This window comes from Xenia sp. Carnegie-2017, unplaced genomic scaffold, assembly GCF_021976095.1.
Source record: "Xenia sp. Carnegie-2017 unplaced genomic scaffold, XeniaSp_v1 HiC_scaffold_23, whole genome shotgun sequence".
Lineage (NCBI taxonomy): Eukaryota > Metazoa > Cnidaria > Anthozoa > Malacalcyonacea > Xeniidae > Xenia > Xenia sp. Carnegie-2017.
The window spans coordinates 11,999,402-12,023,102 of record NW_025813486.1 but is presented as its reverse complement, the minus strand read 5'-3'; the positions used below and the strand labels follow the sequence as shown (position 1 = coordinate 12,023,102).

General features: G+C 32.9%; 2 protein-coding genes and 1 long non-coding RNA gene across 3 annotated transcripts in view; 2 read left to right on the top strand and 1 right to left on the bottom strand.

The window, feature by feature from the left end:
* Positions 1-22,357, top strand: part of LOC124447653 (stress response protein NST1-like) — a 33,042-nt gene extending 10,685 nt beyond the window's left edge. The window contains exons 3-13 of the mRNA XM_046998621.1: positions 9,971-10,036; positions 10,124-10,297; positions 10,641-10,677; positions 11,026-11,150; positions 11,570-11,677; positions 13,005-13,052; positions 13,167-13,217; positions 13,854-14,171; positions 15,224-15,269; positions 16,619-17,026; positions 22,244-22,357. Of these exons, the coding sequence (XP_046854577.1) occupies positions 9,971-10,036; positions 10,124-10,297; positions 10,641-10,677; positions 11,026-11,150; positions 11,570-11,677; positions 13,005-13,052; positions 13,167-13,217; positions 13,854-14,171; positions 15,224-15,269; positions 16,619-17,026; positions 22,244-22,335 (1,473 nt within the window). The 3' untranslated portion in view covers positions 22,336-22,357. The remainder of the gene's footprint in view (positions 1-9,970; positions 10,037-10,123; positions 10,298-10,640; positions 10,678-11,025; positions 11,151-11,569; positions 11,678-13,004; positions 13,053-13,166; positions 13,218-13,853; positions 14,172-15,223; positions 15,270-16,618; positions 17,027-22,243) is intronic.
* LOC124447655 lies at positions 280-7,471 on the top strand. Its single transcript, XR_006948782.1, has 3 exons — positions 280-615; positions 1,262-1,264; positions 7,460-7,471. It is a non-coding gene; the product is annotated as an uncharacterized LOC124447655 (long non-coding RNA).
* Positions 22,358-22,704: 347 nt separating the features above from the next.
* On the bottom strand, positions 22,705-23,151 carry LOC124449124. The gene has a single exon (XM_047000072.1). It carries the CDS (start codon positions 23,149-23,151, stop codon positions 22,705-22,707), a length of 447 nt encoding a protein of 148 aa, XP_046856028.1.
* Between the last annotated feature and the right edge of the window lie 550 nt (positions 23,152-23,701).

Below are 23,701 nucleotides of genomic sequence, written 5' to 3'. Positions count from 1 at the left end.
AAGAGCATTCTTGGCTTCTTCTGTATTGCAGTTTTAATCCGATCGTATGTAACTAATTTTGTGTTGTGTTGATGATTGCTATTAGTTGAGTTTGTGTGTGTGTATTTTTGCGGAATACTTGTGTGTTTAATGTGCCGTCATGTGATCTGGTAAGTATAATATCTAGGAAGGTAAGTTGTTTGTTCTGTTCTTTGTCCATGGTGAAGGTTATGTTCTGTATGGTGTTGTTTATTGTGTGTAGAATGTGTTCTGTTTTGTCTTTTTTGACTATAGCAAAGATGTCGTCAACAAATCTTCTCCATAGTCTGATGTGTGTGTTGTTGGTGACTGACTGCTTTTCAAGGTGTTGCATAACAGCTTCTGAAAGGAAGATGGATAAAGGAGAACCCATTGGTGTTCCTGAGATTTGTCGGTAATATGAATTTTGGAAGGAGAATTCTCTGGAGAGGCAGAGCTCAAGCAGGTCGATGATATCCTCTTTGTCTAGTTCGGTTGTGATTTTCCACGAGTTGTTGTTAGTAAGTAGTTCGTTTGTGACTTGTTTGGCTATGTTTAGTGGTATGGATGTGAAAAGTGACACTACATCGTAAGATATCATGATTTCGTTTGGTTTTAGTTTTACATTTTTAATATTGGTGAGGAAAGTTGTGGCATTTTTGATAAAGATAAAATTCATTGCATAAAAGATGAAATTCGTTTTTCGTAAAAACTTATCGTCTTCTCATATAATCTAAGTCACTCTTTACATGAAAGACGTAAGCGTCGTTGACCTAGACTGCCTCAGTCAGCTAACGTCGTCTTAAACTTCGCGTCCTCAAATCTAAATCTGTTTATTGTAAATTACAAACGAAAGTCATTTTTGCAAAAGGTATATACTACGTAAAAAAAATTATATTTCTTTGTGCCCCCCCCCCAGTAAGAGCAGAGCATGGAACCTTTTCCCTCTATTAATTCAGTTGCTGAGGGTAATGTCTTTGTAAGAATGGACGTGTGGTGTCAAGTGGCGAAGCCAGTCCATCCACTTTACTGAATATATTTAAAAGCCTATCTAAAACAAAAACATGAAACCAGCAATTCAACGGGTCTCCATCGTTCCATTCATCATCAAAAAAACTTTCATTTACAACTCTAAGCTAGAATGCAGGATTTGACCACAAGGCACGGGTGTCCGAGGGTAAATTTTGCATTCATGAAAGAACAGGCATGTTCATGTAAAGGTAACCTTATATAATTCATTTAGTTTAATAAGTCAGCTCGCAAGTTTGTTTATGCCATTAAATTTTTCATCATAACCATAGTTCAATTTTCTTTGTTTTCAAAGTAGGTGAATACTAAAATATTTACATAGCATAAAAAATTTGCAGGCCGCTTTGCCTATGTTTGTGTTTGCTATTGATCCCTAAGTTTCAAATACACAGGATTATAATAAGTGTGTTATTTTTTAAATATGGTTGCATTTAAACGTATTTTAAAGTGCATTTTCATTAAGTTGAGAACTTACCTCAGTAAAGCTTTTGCCAAATGGGAGATGTTTCCCGATCACGTGTTGCATTGATAAAAAATAGCTATCATGCACGGTTAACATGTTGCATAAAACATAAAAAATAATTTCAGTTCAGACTCTATCAAAGTCAGTTTCATTTCCATATTGTATAAATTTATGTTTAATGTATAAAAATGAAAGTTGCTACGGATTGTTATAAACTTATTTTATTGAGCTTTCGACTCGGTGCGAAAGCTCAATAAGCTTTCATCAGAAAGATATAGGAAGTTGTATACGATTGTTTTTAATTTGTGGACGCTTAGAGCGTCCAATTGAATTAGCGGTTAGATTAATATGATTGGAAGGTGTGGAATGCGTTGTCATGGGTTTTTGTGTATTGTGAACATGACTGTTGCTAATATCAGTGGCGGATCTAGGGTATGACAAATCAGTCACGCGACTGATGTTTATAGTTCATAAATTATTTATCAAATTTAATGATTACCATTTTTTTTGATCATTAAATTTTCGTTCTGTAATCGTTTGGATTTCATCGTCAAAATTCTGTTTTATGTATGAAAACTTATACAAATACCACCTTAGTAAACAAATTAGTAGATAAAAACATATCTAGAATTATATTAACTAGCTGACTGATAAGCGGGGTGGCACGACTGGTTCGACCGATAACGGAGTTCAAGAACGCTTATTTAAGCCATTTCATTTGTCAATAGCCAGATCAGTGGACGATCTGGAATAGTCTCGACCGATAAGCGGGGTGGCCGGACCGATAAGGGAGTCCAAATGCTATCGTGTAATTGGTTCGTTTAAATTTTTGTCTTACTGTTATTGGTTTGACCGATTTCGACTAATAGCCAATTGAACTAACATAGTCAAGCTCACTGTCTCAATTGAATGTTTGATCGATTCATAGTAATTTTCTTAAGCATGATAGAATCTAAACTACAATCAGATGGAATTCATAGAAATCTTTTACAAATTCATATATTGACATAAATGCTACTGTCCAAACTGTGATTTTTTTTCAAGAGGGTGACAAATTTCTGTATGAATTGTATATGCGTCGCAAAGACGACCTCGCGAGTGACATTTCAGTCGTTTATGTTCAAAAGCAAGCCAACATTGTTTTGAGTTTTCTCAGCAGAAATTTACATCCAAAATCGTAAGTAAAGGACAACTAAAGTGTATGCATAAATATAAAACATCAAAGTCAATTTATGCGTGTATGTGATGCGATATATCAATATGGCGTATGGTAAGCAGATTGATGCTTCTAAAATTGTTGCTGCCGACGGATTTTAGCTATGATTTCTTTAGTGCTTGGGGAATCGTGGCAGTTATATGGCAGCGAAATCCTACATTCCTGCTAATATATTTCAATGGACAAAAAGTCTGTAGCCATAAGGCGCCATACTATTATTTACTTTATCATAAACAAATGTTTGGGGCTTTTCAGTTTATGATCATTGATCATTCAATCATTGGACTGTTATACTACACATTGTGTAAGATTTGGGAAAACTAACATTGATTACATGAGAAGCTGTTTACTATAACCTGTGATGTTGAGTCTTCTGATCCATGAAGCTTTTTATTTTGACAATTTGACTGGAATGGTATTAAACCTGAGTATTTCACATACATGAAATGTTGTCCCATGTCACATATTGTCCCCTTTTCTCACTGAACGCCTCATGTAGAGATGTGAAGGTGTGTTAATCTACGGCTCATACCAGATTGTTTGCCATAATTTCCAAAGGGCTAATGATGTATGAAAAGCATTTTATATAAAGTAAAAATGTCTTCCTATGTATACAGATAAACCTTGAAATTTGGCAAAACAGCAAAGTATTTTTTTTATGATCACTAGGTAATTTTTCTGATTATCATTATAATTTCTAAACTAAATTATTTCAGATTTACATTTAAACGAGCTTTGATCATATGAAAAGATATGTATCATAAACAGTAAGCATGACACATGAACCAATTTTAACATTTATGCAATTATATAATTAAAGACACGTTGGTTACATTTTGTTTGTATTTGCAAATACAATGCTACAAGTGATTGCTATATAGCACACCTTGCAGAAGATAATAGTCTAGTGAAATGCCTAATAAACATTTATGGCATTAAGCTGTCCTTAACTGCAAATTTTCACTCTGATAATTTTTGCTTAATCTTTGGCAGAAAAAAATTTTGAGTTTTTTCACATAAGGTGAATTTGCTGGCACTGATATGGAGATGGGTAAAAGGTTACAATAAACTTGCATAGTTTGAAGTCTGAGCTTTTCTATATCTATGAACTGTCTCTTGTAGTACCAAATTTCTAACTTAACTCATTACACAGAGGTTTGAATGGGGGTCTCTAGGGGGGTCTATGCCTGATAACTTGGTAGAAAATTTTGAAGACTATATCTGTTTTTGAATAGCATTATTGTAAAATACATTTTACGTTCCTAGACATGCTAATGATTCATATATTTGGCATGATAATGAGCCTAAATATTTTGCAAAACATTCAAGTATTGTTTACTTCATTTTGTATTTGAAAAAAACGTAAGCAAAATGTGTTGTTTTTACGCAAAAACGATGCCCACAAAATACATTTTGTATTGCTCTAAAACGCTAAAAATGGCATTCTCATGGCTCTGAAATTCAAAATTTCTCAGGAGAGAATGCCTCAGATCCCCCCAGGAGCGGAGCGCCTCCGACGTTTCATGACTGATGTTTGATCCGCCCACATGGCGGATCTAGGGTTAGTCAAAAAAAATTACTGCAGCACATTTTGTCATATATTTACATTTTTAAGTCCTTTAGAGGCATAGCCATTGGTGAAATTATATTCTTTAAAAATTTAAAACCAATAGTGTTTTTCTGAAAATACTTTAAATTTAAAATTAAGGAGTTATAATTTATTTTGACTAACGCTGGATCTGCTACTGAAGTTAAGTGCTGCATGTTGAGCAAGCAAAACACTGACATAAGTGGATTGCAGTTGGATGATTTATAGGATAAAAGAAAACTTGATTGTTCTATCCAACCTTGAGCAATGCAGTATTTTATACAATCGTGTAGTTTGCATACACGGTACAGTTAAACATTTTCACCGCAATTTCACATCTTTTCTGTATCAAATCGAAATTCTTGACACTTATAAACATTAGATGCCACTTATACACCACAGATATTTTTGGCGGAGATTTGCATTTATTTTTTCACAAAGAGTCCGAGAATTGTGTTGGTAAGCGTGAATTACATATTATAGACAATGCAATGATCCCAAAGAAACACCTCTTTCATAATTTACAGAGCCTGCGGAGACATATTTTCGAGCAGAAATTTCGTTCCCAGTTGTATGCTGCAATAGATAATTAAGTGTCGTAGCCAGCCCGCATGTTTTTAATGCTGGGTAGATACTTTGCTTTTCACTTATCGTATAAACATTTGTTTATAAAACAATGATATTAATAAGGAAAATTTACATAGCATGAACAATATTTTCGGGTGTCTAAGCCACCAGAGAATCTAATCAGAGAATTTATCACAGTGGCCGATCTAGGGTTAGTCAAAATAAATTACTGCAGCACATTTTGTCATACATTTCAATTTCTGCCTGAACCCCTTTGAAGCATATCCATTGGTGAAATTATAATCTTTAAAAATTCAAAGCCAATAATGTTTTTCTGAAAGTACTTTAAATTTAAAATGAAGGAGTTATAATTTTGACTAATGCTGGATCCGCTACTGATTTACCAAATGGTTTAATAGCAAAGGATTGCAGATCTACCAAGCCCTTGAAGAAGAAGTGATTCTCACGGGAAACAGAACTGAGATGAAGAAAACTATGATTAAAGAAGGATAATTTTTATTTTGAATCATGGTGAATAGAATTAAAACATGTCCACATTAATTTTTTACCACCAGCTATATTTGTGAAGTCACAAGCCTTTGTAGAATGTAATCGCTCTTGCCGGAGCTTTAAACAAACTTATTAGTATAAGCTTTTCAACACAGTTAATTTCAAGGAGATGATTTAACTCCAAAAGTGGAGTTAAATAAAAAAGCACAGAATGACTCCCTTTTTGGAGTTATATTTTACTCCAAAACTATAACTCCGCTATTGGAGTAAGCATAACTCCAAAAGTGGAGTCAAAATAACTCTTTAAGGTGTTGTTACAGTTCTTTTATAGAGTTATTTTAGCTCCACATTTTGAGTCATGCTCACTTCAAAAGAATTACTCGTCACATTTCGAGATGTATTTCGAGGCAGTGACAAGTATATAAAGAACAGTTTAATAAAAACATATTTATTGGAAAATTTTCTAGCAAAATACAATAATAACAAAAAACAAATTTTATGTTAAGATGATAAATAAATATACCAATGAATAGCAATGGCTGTCACTGTCAGCAGATCAATAGAACTCTTGAATAAATTTATTAAATGTTTTTACAAAATCAGTCGGCAAAGCTACTTTTACTCTTGTGTCAATTAAAATCCCCGCTTTTCTTTACGAATTCTCCATGATTTTCACTGAATATCTCTAATCTTACAAGTCATCCCTTTTACAATATATCAGCCGAGTATAATTTCCTCACTTTCTATGTCCAAGCTTTTGTTGTCGAAATCTTTTAGATTTTTATGAGTTATCCACGGATTTTCTCAATTATTACAAGCCATTTCGCTAACAGCATCGAAAAAATACATAATTTCTAATTAGCAGCAAGTTTAAAAAAAATTTAGAAAAACGACAATTTTTTGAGCGCAAACATGTTTCGACATCATCTGAATGGCAACTTCAGTCCATAATCACAGAATAAGGATTGTAACAGAAGCGCCTCTCGATGTCGGAACCTTTGATGTTTGTGTCTCCTGTTTTTAGTTCTACAATCCGGGTATTTTAAACGGCGGCCATGTTTCCAGCCAGATGAATGCACCTAGATTGTAATATAGTATATAGTTCTGCGGATGGGTTTTGGCAAATAAACCCAAATATTTCTATAGATTGGCCATTTTTTTAATATTTTTTGTGTGTATACAGTTAGCACATCAAGCATTCAAGAATTTATCCATTAATTCGACGTCCGTTTTGATAAATGAGGGTTTATTCGGAGTATTTTCAGAGTAAATATGTATCTGAAGAGATGCGTACTCGGTATATGGTTTGTCGTCAGTTTTAATTTTATCATATAAGAATTCTGCAGAGAATCTTGAAGATATTTGTTGTAACATTTGAAGTCTCGGTCGTGGCTGAAACAAGTGACAAATTTAATTATCCTCCAGTTAGTTTATATATTGCAAAGAACGTTTGGCGGGACATTCGAATAACCAAAATTGTCTACCCAAGTGTTTTAAAAAAGCAGAAGCGATGTTGCATGGCAACTATGAAGGTCGTCTGATGCCAAAAGATTTTGTATTCATCACAGCTGTGAATTGTGAAGCTTGAATGACTTTTTGAGCAAATTGGAACATCAGCAGCAGCATGTTTATCCACCAATAGAGTGCTTGAATAGCAATTTGTAAAACATATACTGTCATATGGTCCACATGACTTAACTTTGTTATTTCTGCCTTTTTAAATTCAATCAGGAGATTATTTATATATTTGACATAGATGCTGTGAGAAGTGAACATAAAGAAGCTTCCTGAATGCTTTTGTGAATTGAATTGGTGTTGGCTTAGCACAGTTCTTCCCTGTTGTCAAGTATTTTAAAAAAGTTTTCTAGTTGTATCTGTGTTTCACCTTTTTATTGTAAACATTTTACAATAAAAATTTTTAACTTATTGAATGAAGTTTATGGATTTTAGCAAAAATTAAATGTTCGAGCCCTTTGTTGCAATATTTTCTCTCTGCTGGTGAATCAAACATAATTCTTATCATTTTTCACATATAAGTGTTGGTCGCAACTCACATGTGGAGTTTAACCATAGAGCTAAGCTGTAGGAGTTTGATAATATGTTTGACATAATGACGAAGTTGTTAATTTAATTGAAACAATTTATCAATAACTTCACTCTATAAATAATTGTAATTTCATATATTGTTTATTGAATATTAAAAAAAATAATCTTTATTTGTAAGTTAATTTGACAAACATGATAGATACAGGAACTCAATATACAATTGCAAAAAAAAACTTTCAATTACAATTATGCAGACAAGCTACGTTGCAAATAAAAAGCCCCGATTCAAGCATCAAATATAAAAGTAGCTTAGACCAAATTCTTTACTAAGAACGTCTTCATCTGAAGAACGTTCTTTACGCACAGTAGTTGTTTTTTGGCTTCTAACAAATCCATTGACCATTCCAATAGGAAACTCTTTACTAAAAAATACAGAAATGGAATCAAAATAATATATTTATTACCTTTGTCCTAAATTAAAAGTTCTTAGGGCAACTGCCGTTCAATGTAAGAGACATTCCAAACATGTATCTCGCATACAATTCAAGGCAAGAAACTATAAAACCCGTAAAATTATATTTGACGAACGTCTTTTACAACAAAACTGTTTTTCCACCTCATATGCATGATATCCTGTCCGATGGCATTAAAAATTTTGTCCATAAGTGAATTTAAATTCGTCAAATTTTCGAAAAACAACTCTTCATAGTATTAATCTATATACATTCTGGCCAGTTTATCTGGCTGGAGTAATAGCGGACGCAAAAGATGCGCACTTAAGAACTGGGTACAAGTAGGTACAGATTTTTCCCTGAGTGGTGTTTCTGTTTCGTATCTATTCTGTGGCATAATGGTTAGTGCTAAGTAATATGATACATTATATAAAAGAATGTTATATGCAGTGCGGTGTTTGAAATTAAATGAAGATATGATCTTCGCACTTTGCTGGACAATTTAAGCAATTGTATTATGAACCTGAAAAACTCAGGTGACTCAACGGGATTCGAACCCATGACCTCTCTGTTATACACTATATAGGAAGCTAACATATAAATTAATTATTTACATTGAATAGGACTATGATGCAGTTCTTAATATAATATCAGTACTAGTAGTATAAAGAGTTATTATCATACAAAACATATAAAAAGAAATATTTATTATGCTTCTAAATAAATATTTCTTTTTATATGTTTTGTATTAAATGGCTCCTTTAAAAGCACTTTGCTGGGCTTTAATATTTATATTAAGAGTTCGCTTTCCGCCCGGTATATCCCTGGTCACAATTCTGAAGAAACGCTATGATGTAGTAACAAAATATCAAAATATTTACATAAAATATATAAATTATTATCAATAATTAAATTATCAATATCAATATAATAAATATCAATAATTGAATTTATATATTTTTTATGTAAATGTTTTAATACTTTGTCACCAAATCATAAGCCTATTCATTGTAAATAACTTATTCATATGTTAGCTTCCTATATAATGTATCATATCACTTAACACTAACCATTATGCAATGTTTGCGCTCAAAAACATATGTTGTTTTTCTTAAAAGAACAAAAACATATATATTTTTCAAATATATTAAAATGTTTGAAAAATATCAAAAAAAAACGTCTAGAGTGTTGCTGCAAATCCAAATTCTAACGAAGCGCCACGAGGCACACGCCATATGAACTTGTTGCCATAACGGTATAATTAATTTGGAGTCATTATTACTCCTGGAGTCAAATGTTACGGTTTAAAATAATGCCATTAATTATACTCTGATTTATGAGTTATTTTAACTCTTTTGGCTGAGTTGAAATTACTCCAAGTGGATTAAAATCAGAATTCAATCATGAAATGGAGTTAATTTAACTCCAATTTTGGGGTTGAAACAACTCTAAATTTTTCACTCCATTAAAAGGAGTTATTTTTCAAATATATATATTTTCAAAAACATATATATTTTTCAAATATATTAAAATGTTTGAAAAATATCAAAAAAAAACGTCTAGAATCAAAATAACTCCTTGAAAATGAAATTGAAATTATTTGTATGCTCTTCTACATTAGGTAAATCTTAAAAAAAATGCAGTAAGTTTCTGGCAAGTATTTGTAAAAATGAGTATGTGTTAGGTAAGAAAGAAATAAGTAAAAGTATTTGTCAAACCTAATATTGTACCTTTTGACATGGTGTTTCACGTTTCTGAAGTACGAAAACCGATAACGTTATGTTTGGCTGGTTTGGGTGGAAAAGTGTTTTTAAAATCGTTCGAAATATCGTTTTCCAAAGAGAACATGGTCCAAAAAGTAGAGTTAGATTTCAAAAATTTTAAAATATATTCAATTTTATGCCTGTGATTTTACATTTCATTGTATCTTTTGTAATGTAGTAACTTTGTGATTAGAAATTTATTCGAAGAAGGGTATTTAGCTATACGATACTAAATATACACAACACTTATTATTTTTTACAGAAAACTTTACAGAAACTATCTATTTCCTTTAAAAGAAACATTCTGCGTTTTAGTTTTTTGAATTTTTTTATTTGCAGGAAATTATGAAGCCTTTCGAGATGTATACCTTCTTCCAATTGCGCGATGACATCGAGACATTCCAGGTATGTCACGAAAACAAAAGTTGTAAGTAGACAAAGCAACATTATTCTGTAAATGAATATACTTCAATTATTTTAAATGTGTTTTAGTTGATCTTCCCCGATTTCAACCGCTTCTTAATTAACGTTTTACTGAGGACGGGTGACCGTTATTTAGCCTCAAAGGAGAAGAAAATCGCTCTGCATTTGTTTCAGGAAGCCAAACGTTTTTTCCCGCAAATATCTATTTGCTACCTAAAAGAAGCAGAATGTCACATTGCAATGGTAAGATGATATTATTCATGAAGTACAGTAAGTAGCGTAGCCAGTCTGCAGATTTACACCCGCTATGTACTTTCTAAAAGATTTCTTTCGAATTTCTTTGTTCTCACGGTCCGTGAACACTAAAATATTTGCATAGCCGGAGTAAAAAGTCGGGCTGGCTACACCACTGAGTACAGTTTTTGCCACCGTAATCCGAAAACTGGTCTTTCACGTGTCCCCTTCTTTATTTACAGAGTTTTAATATAAAGCATTTCTTTATGAAATTCTGTAATTTCTCAGCCAATCGGATTTTTTATGTATTTGCTTACAGGTGGTTTTTGTATCAATCTACTTTTTTGTTTAGGGTTCAATAGACCAAGTCTATAACACCTGTAAAAGAGGTAAATAATCACTTAATTTATTCCACATTGTTATGATAATTCGTAACTATTTTATAAGTGTCGCGACTCGCGATGTTGGTTGCAAAAGAATGAAAGGGTGATGGCTGAGCATTCTTCTAAGAAGAATTTCATTCGAATAAAAATGCTCATTTACCAGTCTAACCTATGCTGTGTAGGATAATGTTGAATATTCCTAATACACCTACTATAAATTATGCCATTGTCACAGCATTAAAAGTTTGCGAACGCTTAATATCACGCAAGTTTCTTTCATTACGAAGTTTTTGACTTATTGCAAAGTAAGTGTAGAGTTTCCACTTGAAAATGATGTGTTTTTTTATTGCACAGCAATTAAATACTCTCTTGAAACTGATATTAACGATGTTATCTCTGTGCTTGGTTTACTTATTGGTTATGAAAGAATCAGTGATGCTCGTAAATTGCTTTTGTCCCTTCTCCAACGTTTTCCATATGTAAGTATTTTATGTTTCTTGGCAACATTTCATACATCACAAGAGCAAATTTATTCGTAACATAAAAAAATTAAGTAAATATCAATTAGATGAAATATATTTCTTCATGACAGATCTATCATACTGATTATACTAAAATTTAGTTCGGGGAAAATTACATTATAATACAGAAATCTTAGTAGGTACTGTTATATAGAACCTAAGGGTGTCCTCAAAGTAAGAACACATTGTTTGGCATATTTATCTTTGTTTTCTAGTTGCTTGCACATTTAAAACCTTCCAACTGTTATTAGTTGGTACGCCGTTTATGTTTTATCACAGGATTTAAGCTCTAAATGCAACTAGTTAGACAATGCCTGGAGGTTTACTTTCATGCAAGGAGGACTATTCATATCAATATCAAAACATTACTATTATAGCGTGATGATGTAAAGAGAATATTGAGCAGTCTTGACCCACCTGTACCAACCTATGTTGAAGCAGAAAAAACAAATTGCAGCGCCAGCGCTATGAAACTTAATTCCAAGGTAAGAAATGGAAAATTTTATATTTCTTAGAAAATATTTTGATATAATTTGGCGAGAAAGTTCCTGGCTTCATAGCTATTGAAGGCAGGAACTTTCTCAGCATACAAAGTGTATATACAATGTGCCCTCCTGGCTATCACCATATTAAAATGGGGACTCCTGCACTTGGGACACAGGACGCTCACTGACTACTGCGCATGCGTATGCGTAGTTTGAGCACTGTAGGATTGTGTAGAGTCTCATATGGAGACGTTCACCGTGTTTGCGATATGCAAAGCTCACCTTTATAGGTCTGAGCACTATGATGACTCTACAATACAATCCATACAATAAGTAAGCGTACGTCCTGTGTCCCAAGTGCAGGAGTCACCATTTTACTATGGTGATAGCCACGAGGGCACATTGTATATACACTTTGTATATATTAATATGTTCTTAGCAATAAAGTCAAAAAATGCATATTGTCATAAATTCTGCACTTTTTGCGGCATTACCATTTTGTAGACTAGGTTTGCAGTCAGTGAATCATGTTAAACTATAAAACTCATCACTCTGTATTTTTAATCATCGGCGGATCTAGCAATGGGCGAAATAAATTACTTCAACTCTTCAATTTGCTAATTTTTATTCTTTAGAAATTTATAACTAATGACTTTGTTTGAAGGTATTTTAAATTTAAAATTAGTGGTTATAATTTACTTTGCCCAAAGCTGAATCGGATCTGTTTTTAATGTTTATTTTGTTAACTCAATTTATCTGAAATTATACACGAATTATGGAATTTTGAAAAAGAAGTTACGGACTTTGTATCTTACCATTTGTTTTCATTTGCTATTTTATTATTTCTGTAAGCAAAAATCTTGCATGACCAAAGCAGATTTTTTAGATGAAAATATGATTTAATGTGGCTAGATACCTGGCCTATTATAATAAATCAATTTTCTGTATACTTACTGCCAATTTTTTCACTGTGACGAATCGTGTGACGAATCTTGTCGTCTACGATTTCTTATCAATGTTGTTTTCAAGTGTTCAATATATTTAGGGCTTTTGATAAATAGCTTTTAAGTAAATACTAAGCTAAAATTAACCCTCAAACTTGGAATTCGTGCTGGTAAAAATGAAGAAGCTTTAATGGACATTACTTGGATTTATATTACGTTACCTTTAAGAGAAGAAAATATGACACTTGTATAAATGAATAACAACTAAAAAACAATAAAAACGAAAGATTATTAAAAGACATTGGTAGAATGCAATTCGATTTTATCTTCACTTTTAGTTTGTTTACTTTGTATTGAAGCTTAACTTTATGATACAATTTTAGAAAAATATCTCGAAAACGACCACCCCAGAAACTGTATTGATTCCAAAGGTACTTTTACAATTTCAATCTTGTGATTTGGAAATAGTGATGCCACGATTTGTGCCTAAACGAATAGATATCTTCTTTTTTATCTCATGTGACGAATGTTGTTGCATTTTCAAGGTAATTAAAACCTCAAAACATCTCAAAAGAGAAGCGCAACTTAAGCAAAAGGTATTTAAGATGTACCTTTTCAAAATATGAATGTCCAATCAAAACTATTTGAATAGATAAAGAATTTGTATTGTAATAAATATGTTGCCACTAAATGGCTATACATACAAAATGTAGGAAAATATTAATCTGTGATGACTGTAGTAAACAGTCCTTTTACAACTAATGACATAAAAGGGTAATATGCTATTATGATTTATAAAAATTAGACATGTTGACAGGAGCTATACAGATTGGGGTGAGAGGAGGTAAAAAAAAACAAGAGAATGAAGATAAGACTTAAAGGATAACATATTAATATTATTTGAATTGAAATTAAAAGATATTACGGCGATATTTTACGGTCATTTAAGTCAAAAATTTTGTATTTTTTGAGTTGCACCTGTACATTAACATCAATTTGCTATTTAAGGAAAAGGGTGGGTGTATCTAGTTGTTTTCCCTGACTAATATTGCTGCTGCATTTTACAGAAAAATCCGTAGGTATTGAAACATGTGTTATTGATTTCTACGTAAATGACTTTAGAATTTTGACACTTAATGTTTTTCGATTGAGCTGGAAATAAAATTTATTATTTCATTATACTGTTTGTGACAATTTTGGATCGTTTTTTTGACAATTTTTTCTCATTTTAGGAATTAAAATTGGCAATTGAAAAAGCTTCTAAAGAGCAAGAAGAAAAATTGAGGGAGCAGCAGCAGATCGAGGAGCAAAAAAGGAAAGAGCGGGAAGAGCAAAAAGAAAGATTGAGAAAAGAAAAAGAAAGGAAATCACGTGAACGAAAACTTGAAGAAGAAAATAAAGAATTGGTAAAAAGAAAAAAAAGAGGAAGAAGACGTAGGGGACGTTCTGTTGGTGATTTGCCAAGAAAAAAAACAGAGTCTGAAGTTGTTATGGCAAAACAGGATTATCAGCGAGAAACTGGAATACAGAAAAGGGATATTTTTAACGAGGTAAATGTATATTTTTAACACGGGTGGTAACAATTTTATAACAAATGTCGTCAGGTCTATCCATTTTATGTCAATTGTAAAGAATGTTTCTGGGACTGCTAAAGTCATTACAAAATAAAAAATAGCAGTGCATTAAATGGTATTAATTTTAAAGTGCTTATCACCGGATTTTGGATATTATTATTGATTCATGCATATTTAAAACGTTAGTTAACCCCCTTTTAAACTATTTCACGCGTACAAACTATATTACAAGCACTCCAGAAATGAATCAACCCTTAATTAATTTAAAGTGATTTTCTAAAATACTACAAACGAGCTTTGAAAAAATACTTATGATAAGAAGATTCTAGAACTTGGAAATCCATCTCTTTCTGTTGTAACACGTATTGGAAGTTGTCGAGTGCAACAATGTCTAGTTATTTCTAAGTAACCGTGCAGGATATTTTTCGAGATAGCTCAGTTTGCCCTTTTCTTGTTGTAAAGCAAAGTTAAATGAACAAAAAAATGTATGAATAAATCCTGGACAAGTTATGCATTGCAAAATTTACCATGTTTATAACTGGTCAAACTGTAAACAAGTAAGAAGTGTATTGTAATATAAACTCAAATGGTATCAACCGATCTATTCCTTAGTTCTAGTTCTCAAATGTTCTCTCTGTTTCCTATAATCTGCATTTTACCCGTTTTAATTCTGAAAATATGCATTTCAGTCAAAAAAATGTAGAAATTGTTAAAATGCATTGAAATGTTTTTTGGTGGTGGTGTATCAGAATAAAAAAAGTCAAGATGAGGTCATTTGCTCTTTAAGAAGTAGCCAATTTTTTCAGGCAATGATTTTGTATTTTTTTGAATAAATAATGAACAAAACTAATTATGATATTTCTTATATGAAGCACATACTATTTAAAAAGCAGTTTTATTCATTTATATTCAACCCACAACATTTGCACCGTTCTTAATTTTGAAAAAAAAACACAATTGCATTTGAATTAATTTTTTAACGTATTTATAGCTTGATCCTCTCTAATTGTAAAATATATTTTTGATAGAAAACAATCGTTACAACGGCTCCTGAGACTACTCAAAGTAACCAAGGTAAACTACAAACGTTAAACAAGATAATGATTGCATAAGTAATGCGTCATGGATCTAAGCAGAGGCTGATTAAGTTTACGACAAAATAAATTATAGTTCCTCAATTTGAAATTTGAATTACATTCAGAAAAATGCTATTGGTTTTTAAATTCTAAATAATCTAATTTTACCAATGGTCAGCCTCTAAGGTGTTTAGAAATGTAAATATACGCCAAAATGGGCTACTGCAATTTTTTTTGACGCAGTCTGGATCCGCCACTGATTTTGAGAATGCTGTCTTTCGGGGTATATAAGAAGATTTATATAAAATGCAGGATTGACAATAAAAATGTTTTATTTGTTTCTTGCACCATTTTAAAACTTTTTAATCTTGCAAGTATCAATCGCTTCAATACAACGTTTTCAAATTAAGCTTTAATTTCTCTCACAAGAATTTTCAGCTATGCAATCATGACTAGCTAGGCCATAATATTGAACTTGACGAATTCTAGATTTCAGTTTAAAATCGAAAAGTTACTCTTTTGCAATCAGAGCAGTAACTAAAACGTTAATTGGGGTGCATTCATACAGTCCGTTGCGCCCTGCTGGTTTATTTAAAAGTGAATTGAATTTTAAAAAAATCAGTAGGGCACAACTGAATATACGAATTTACACACCCCAATTAACGTTCTAGTTACGCCTCTGTTCACAGTTACCCAATCTTGAAAAATTTATACGCTTTTCGTTTAGCATTTTAACTATCGCTATTAATTTCACGTTGCAGCTGACATGTTTAAACATTACTTGATGTATCTCATATCGAATATAAGAAGCGTGCTAAATGACCAAAATAAAATATCACACGAATATTCTGTATATCATGCAGCAATAACATAACAAAAGTAATTTTGATTGTGTTTAAATTAAATCTTCTAGTTTTATTTGCATTCATGTTCTATCAATTTCTGCTGTGTCTATTCGCTGCTAAGCTAAACAAAAAATAATCTTTTTGCTTAAAATCTGCCTCTTACTGTCATGCTGTTTGAGGTTAAAAGTGGACAAGTTGATTATGACAATGCTACTTGAGTTACGTAACAGTAGCGTAGTTTATGTAGCCAACCTAAATCAGTGGCAAGGTTTAAGGCCTCGTCTGATTTACCATTTCAAATAATACTTGTTTTAATGCTCGAACCTTTCCACATTTAATTTTTTATCTGCGAAGTTTTAGCTCGAATGTAGACTTAAAATTCTCCTGTTTTATAGTTCTTATATTAGTAATGGTGTGAAGCAATAGCATTTTTCCTACAAGCAATAATACAGCAGAACTTTTCATTTACCAGCCATCAAACTTAGGAAACTGTTTTTTGTAGAATTTAAAAGTCCTAAAGAAAAGAAAAAAAATTTAAACAGATCGATATCCTTGACAAGAATGGATTCCCAGCATGGATTGCGTATGCGTAGTGAATCAAATTCGATAAATTGTTCACAAGCTTTATCGACCACCAACCGTTTTAGTGTAGTTGCCCCCGATGATAGTCTTTCCGTCGTCTCGTCTGAACATCAAGTGTCGAAAAATTCCGCTTTCTCCAAAGATATTGCTTTCACGTCCTCTTCAAATCGTCGATCTGAAGCTAAGACATTTTCTTCAATGAGCACGGTGAAATATGACAGATTTTTAGAAGAGTCTAAAGATGAATGGACTGAAGTGGGTTGTAAACGTTCAAGGAAATCTTCAATATCCTTTCCCGAGAGACGAAACAGCCATTGTGAAAGTGAAGGTCAGTGGATTAAGCGTAGAAGTAGCAATGTAGATTTTACCCTGCAAATAATAAGCAATTATTGGATGAGGTTGAACATGATTTTAAGAATTATTCATACCGACGTCATTGTTATCTGCCGAAGCGAAGCTGATGAGGATAACATTGATCAAGGTCTGAATAATTGTTGATATCATGCAAAACACGCATTCAATATTGTTTTATTATTCACTGAAGTATGATCAAGACATATCAATACAAAAATTTTTCAAACCTTCGCTAATTTGTTTTTGTCAGACGGTTTATTCAAGTTCGTCTCGTTTAAATATGTTGTAAATATGTGTTTAAAGCCAGCTTCGCGGCTTTTTTTAGTGTTTTCCGCATCCTTTTCATTTAAAAGCTTTCACATCGTTTTTAGAAACTGTGGCAAACATCGCTGTTGTTTGATTTGTTTTCAAAACTGGCTTTTAATGGCGGTCATAATTGTAGAAACTATAATCTGTTGGTTATGAAGTCATAAACTTCAGATATCGTGTATTAACTACAGGTAGTTGACCAGTCTGAGCCGAGTATGCGCACATAGTGAATAATAACTGTTTTTAGTGGTTAAAAAGTGTGTCGACATTAACAATTTATCCAGGAACCTTAAATATACTTAAACAGAACACTGCCTAGCGTTGGCAGAAACATTCCGCAGCTCACGACAGGAGCTCTAACTATGAATTTCCATTAATACATGGAAACTATTTTATGTTATATAAGTATATGGAAGTCGAGAAAAAATTATGTTCTTCGAGATCTAATTTATAATTCTTGATTTTAAGTTTAGTAGTCTTTTTTCGCCTCCATTTAGACAAACTTGGAAGATTGTTTTGCCTTGTGATACGTAGAAATGCGCTTTCATTTAAAGCAAGATAGTTGTTTTATGACAATTTTAAAAACATCATTTAAATTAAACACTTGGTCATAAAGCGATAAAACACTAGCAATATTTTTACAGAAAAAATTTATATTCGATTCGTCAGATAGGAATTCAGTATTACAAAAGGCACAGTGGGATTTATAGTCACATTGTGTACTCACGTTTTTGTGGGTAGCCGCTCCCTATGCGCGGCTAACAAGCGCACATACATATAATAGTACCTATGTACGTAATACATTAGTTATATGTGAACTGTAAAGCGTCTGTTAGCTTACAGAGATTAAGCAGAAGTTATAGACACCAAGCAAAGAATCGTTGTTGATATAATCCTGTGAAAATTTTGTTATTTTGAGAAATATTAGCTAAAAACATTACGCCTGAAAAATACATTATATTGCCTGTTGTAATTTATTCAGTCAAGCGGAACTTAACATGAGCTCGATTCATCGATTATACAAACGAGTTATCGTACTCTTTACCATTGAACTGTTGTATAATCTATTTTAGTTCAATGCTCGTCACAAACCTCTATAAAAAGTGACCTCTAAAATGTATATAATACAATCTACTGTCTGCTAATAAGTCCAATTTGGCATTATTCACATTGCTTATATATCGCTGGATTTACTCATCCAGACTTAGAGTAGTTTAATCAAACGCCGAAAGCAAATGAATTAATTTTGCTTTGGAATATTGTGCGAACTACAAGTATTATTTGTGTGGTTTACAACTTTACATCTAGTAAAATACGATACGTGTTAAACTATAAACTCCATGAACAGGAAATACAAAATACTTCCGTTCATTTGCAATCCTTGAGCAAAAAGTTTTACTATCAAACATCGTTTGCAGCAAACGAAAAATCGTTCGAAATATATACACTTTTCAAAACGTGATTAGAAAAAAGTAAATAAAAAACACGATCCGTTGGCTCTAAACACAATTAATTCCCTGTATAAATATGTTGAATAACATTTTATAAGCACGTCGTGTTTACAGTATTTCTTCGAACAAGCGCCGCCCCCGAGCTAGCGCTGCCTTCCAATAAACGCCACACGTGTGGTGAAAAAATTAAATTAGCACCGCTGCACTTGTTCGAACAAATACGGTATTCATGTTTAGGAGGATAACTCTGAACAACATCTAAGAAACGTCAGAAAACGTTTTTAAAACACAACTATAGAAAAAATAGTTTTCAGTGGGAAAGAACCTTTAAAAATTGCAAGAAATCTAAATGACGTTACTTTCGTTGATATGATTCTTGTGAGCACAATCATTTATGAGGCGTGCAATCTAATCTAAAACGTTCGAAAAATGCAGAAATGGTTAAACACTTACTTAGTCGAATAACTAAAATCAATTTTAAAATAGTGAACGAGTTTGATGCAAATGATATTAAATACACAATTTTATTTGAATTATGCTCATTCACCTACTTCATTAGCCCTGTTTACTTGATAGGCTTCCCATGTGTACGCATTGCGTACCTTTTTTTCCTTATGCACCTCAAAATTCCAATGATTTGTCGCATGATATTTTCTATACCAGTGAACTAAATATAACCGGAAGGCTACCTTCGCACGGAGACTTAAAGCCGAAGTCAACATTATCGTTACCAGTCTTTCCACGCTTCTGATAAACACGGCCTAAACAAAATATTTCGGTATTTTTTGAAGAAACTGTGAAAAGAAAATCGCGAAAAAATATTTCAAAGAGATGCAAAATTTGTCCAACTTATTTATAGCAATATTTTAAGGTTAATACATCGCTATAGCAACTGTTTTTGAGGAAAAACGAATTTAGCAAACCTTGACAAATGCGAACGTTTTCGCGATTTTGAAAAGATGCATTGTTATGTTGACATCTGGGGCGGATCTAGGATATGTCAAATCATTCACGCGACAGATGCTTATAGTTCAAAAATTATTTATCAAATTTAATGATTACAATTTTTCGTGATCATTAAATTCCTTTTCTGTAATCGTTTGGATTTCATCGACAAAATTCTGTTTTATGTATGAAAACTTCTATAAACACCACCTTAGTAATCAGATCAGTAAATTTAACATATCTGGAATTATATTAACTGGCTTACTGATAAGCGGGATAGCTCGACTGGTTCGACCGATAACGGGGTTTAAGAACGCTTATTTAAGCCATTCCCTTGGTCAATAGCCAGATTAGTGGACGATCTGGAATTATTTTGACTGATAAGCGGGGTGGCCGGACCGATAAGGGAGTCTAATTACTATCGTGTAATTGGTTCGTTTAAATTTTTGTCTTACTGTGATTGGTTTGACCGATTTTGCCTGATAGCCAACTGAACTAACATAGTCAAGCTCACTGTCTGAATTGAATGTTTGATCGTTTCATAGTAATTTTCTAAAGCATGATAGAAACTAAAGTACAATCAGATGGAATTTAGGGAAATCTTTTACAAATTCATATATTAACCTGAATGATGCTGTCCAAGTTTAGTCAGTGATCTTTGAACGATTTTGTTTCATTCCCGTTGGACACCTCACGACTTTTACGTGCTTAATACAGTTTTACTTTTTGTCATCTCCAAAAAGATGCAGTTTTATTGCTATATTAGATTGAAATTTCAAAATTTGTAGCTCATTACCATTTCGGAATCCGCCTTTTTTTCAAAGAAACTTCATGTTACTTGTATTTTGTGTGCTAGTGTCAGACCTAATAGAGAGCTATTCCGCACGATAATACTGGCAACATAAGTAAAATGCATAAATGAAATAAATATTTGACTCGTGCATTAGGTTGGGTTCAAGCAATTGTTGAGAAGATAATATTTTGAAAGTTATAATCGTATTGTGCAAGACAGGGCGCTCTTTTTTTAAAGGTCTGCCTCGCATTACATCCGCTAACATATCTTCAGTTCTACAACACTTGATAGTAATGTTCTTGCTCTCTGACGTAATGATACGATATATCGATATGCTTTATTCTATTATGAAATTTTGGATTCTTAGTTAACTCAATCGTTCCTTAATTATCTTCATATAGGATGGTAGGGCAATCTTGTTAATTCGAAATATTTCCCAGCAATCTTCATAACCAAATCCTTTCCTGACTAGTAGTACTCAGAGCAATGTACTCCGCCTCCCACAAATTGCTACACATCCTTACTACACCAGCTTACTGTGTTACCTTGTACTTGAAAAACTTATCCTGTTGTCGAACGTCGAGTTGTAATGTCTCTTCCCCAATCTGCATCCGAACATCCTATCAAAATTGTGCTTGTATTTTCAGCAGTATAAACTAACCCAGTAGCGTGGTGGTGCAATTTTGACTGCGGGGGCCAAAACCAATTTCGCGCCCCCTTCACCTTTGAACTAACGAAATTTGCAGCACATGCCGAAGTATTATTGAGTCTCAATACTTTATGTTAGGCTTTGTATTTTGATTACACTCTACCGATGACTGCGCTGCCACTAGAAAATTAAAAATAGCTTCGCGAATAACGTAAATGACTAATATTTATTTAACTACATGAGAAATCAGTAGAAAAGTCCGACGGGTCATATTTTTGTAATGATAACCAAAAGTTTATAGATCATTTATCAACAAAAATGATAATTTTGTCTCCAAATACCAGTAAAATTTTACGAATTTCCTTAATTTTATACTTTCGAATATTTTCCGTAACGCATCATCGTCATGTAGTCGTGTCAATTCGTGAATTGCCGTTTTTGCACCTGGACATCTGGACATTTTTTAGAATAATATTATGGTCATCCTGTGAGCAGGCTACCAACAAAAAAATATTATTAACCTTTGATTAATAATAAGATGCCATGCCAGTAACGATTCCTGTCTGTGGGGGAAAGCTTACAAAATTGATTAAAATAGACGAAAAACTATACATTTTTAGGCCTTGTTGCGCCCACTAAGAGGACATTAAATTTGGCCCTGTATATTGTCTTCAGTCATTGTGACAATTGACAAGTCAGGTGTTGTGGCCACATAAGAAACATCAACAATGCTCCTCAATTACTTTATTCCTTAATTGACTGTAAAACGAACCCCCTTACAAGGTTTCATTTTGATCAGTCTTCCTTTTCCCCCAAAGTTAACTTCATTAACTGTATATTATAACTGTGGAAATAACTGTTCTGCTTGAATTCATTTTTCTAGCCCAAATTTACAACTTCGTGACTCGTATTTCTTTTCGTATTTCTTTCTGTTTCCAAGGGTGTTGAAACAGTCTTACAATTCTCCAACTTAAACTTCTTGAGCACATCTTCTAAATAATTTGTTTGAGTAATAGACATTGTTCGTGATCCTTTATTTCTTAGAATTGCCATTTCAAGGATGTGGTGCAGCTCTCCTAAATCTTCAATTTGAAATTTCATTGCCATCGCTTTCTTTTCTTGTTGCAATATCTTAATATCATTTGAGAAGAACATCATATCATCGACATATATCGCTACAATTACGAACTTAATTGTACGATCTATAGACTTCACTGATTTAATGGAGATGCAGGGATCAGCGATGCATTTCTTATAATCATTGGATAACAGATAAGTGTTAATTGCGTTATTCCAGCATCTCGCCGCTTGCTTAAGTCCATATATACTTTTCTTTAATCGACAAACGTAATCTGATTGTTCTTTATCAACAAATCCACCTGGTTGTTTCATACAAATCTCCTCTTCCAGATTTCCTTGTAAAAATGCAGTTTTAACATCGAGTTGGTGGACTTCCCAGTCAAAAATGGTGGCAACTGCAAGTAACGATCTCATCAAACTATATCTTACAACACTTCTTCATAATCTATACCTGGTAAATGGGTGTAGCCTTGTGTCACCAGTCTACCTTTAAATCTTTGGACGTCGAGTCTTTCCATATCTCTTAGAAAGTTATCCGCATACGTGGCTCCAACTGGACGATGGTATTGGAACATTGGATCTTCAGGATGATCCTTTTCATTTGCAGTTTTTCCCGTATGATATTCTTTATTGATAATTGCGTCGATTTTAGTAGTCTTGTTATCATCATTCTTGCAGTAAAACTCGAAACTGTCCTTGGACTTGAATTCGTGAAATTTCCTTTTTTCAAATATGACATCTCGACTGTGAGAAAATGCTTTCTTTTCGAGATTGTATTGTTTAAATCCTTTGGTGTTTTCTAGATATCCATCGAATACACATTTAGCTGATTTCTTATCAAATTTATTTCTTTTAGCATCAGGGATATGCATATATGCAATACATCAAAAACTCTTAGATGTAATACGTTTGGCTTTTCACCATGAACTATCTCGAACGGTGTAACTTCATTTGATGATGTAGGGCTACGGTTGCGAATGTATACAGCGGTATTCAATGCTTCTGCCCAAAATTCTTTTAGCATACATGCATGATGTAACATGGCTCGTGTACATTCGACCAAAGTTCTATTCATCCTTTCAGCGATGCCGTTTTGTTCACGATAATATGGAACTGTTGTTTAGAGGGTTATTCCTTTTGACTTAAAATAATTACCAAATTCTCTTGAACAGTACTCTCCACCGTTTTCCGAACGAAGAGTTTCGATTCTTTTACCACGATTTTCTGTTTCATTGACAAACTTGAAATTTTTCCAACACTTCACTTTTACCTTTAAGAAAATATACTTGCGTGTATCGTGAATAATCGTCTATGAATGTCACAGAATACTGAGATTTTCCATACGATTTGACATTCATTGGGCCACAAACATCACTGTGGATTATTTCGAACAACTCAGTTGCATGATTCAAACTTCTTTTA

Coding starts and splice junctions, on each gene's coding strand:
- LOC124449124 (XM_047000072.1), bottom strand. CDS start 23,151: ATGCATATCCCTGATGCTAAAAGAAATAAATTTGATAAGAAATCAGCT.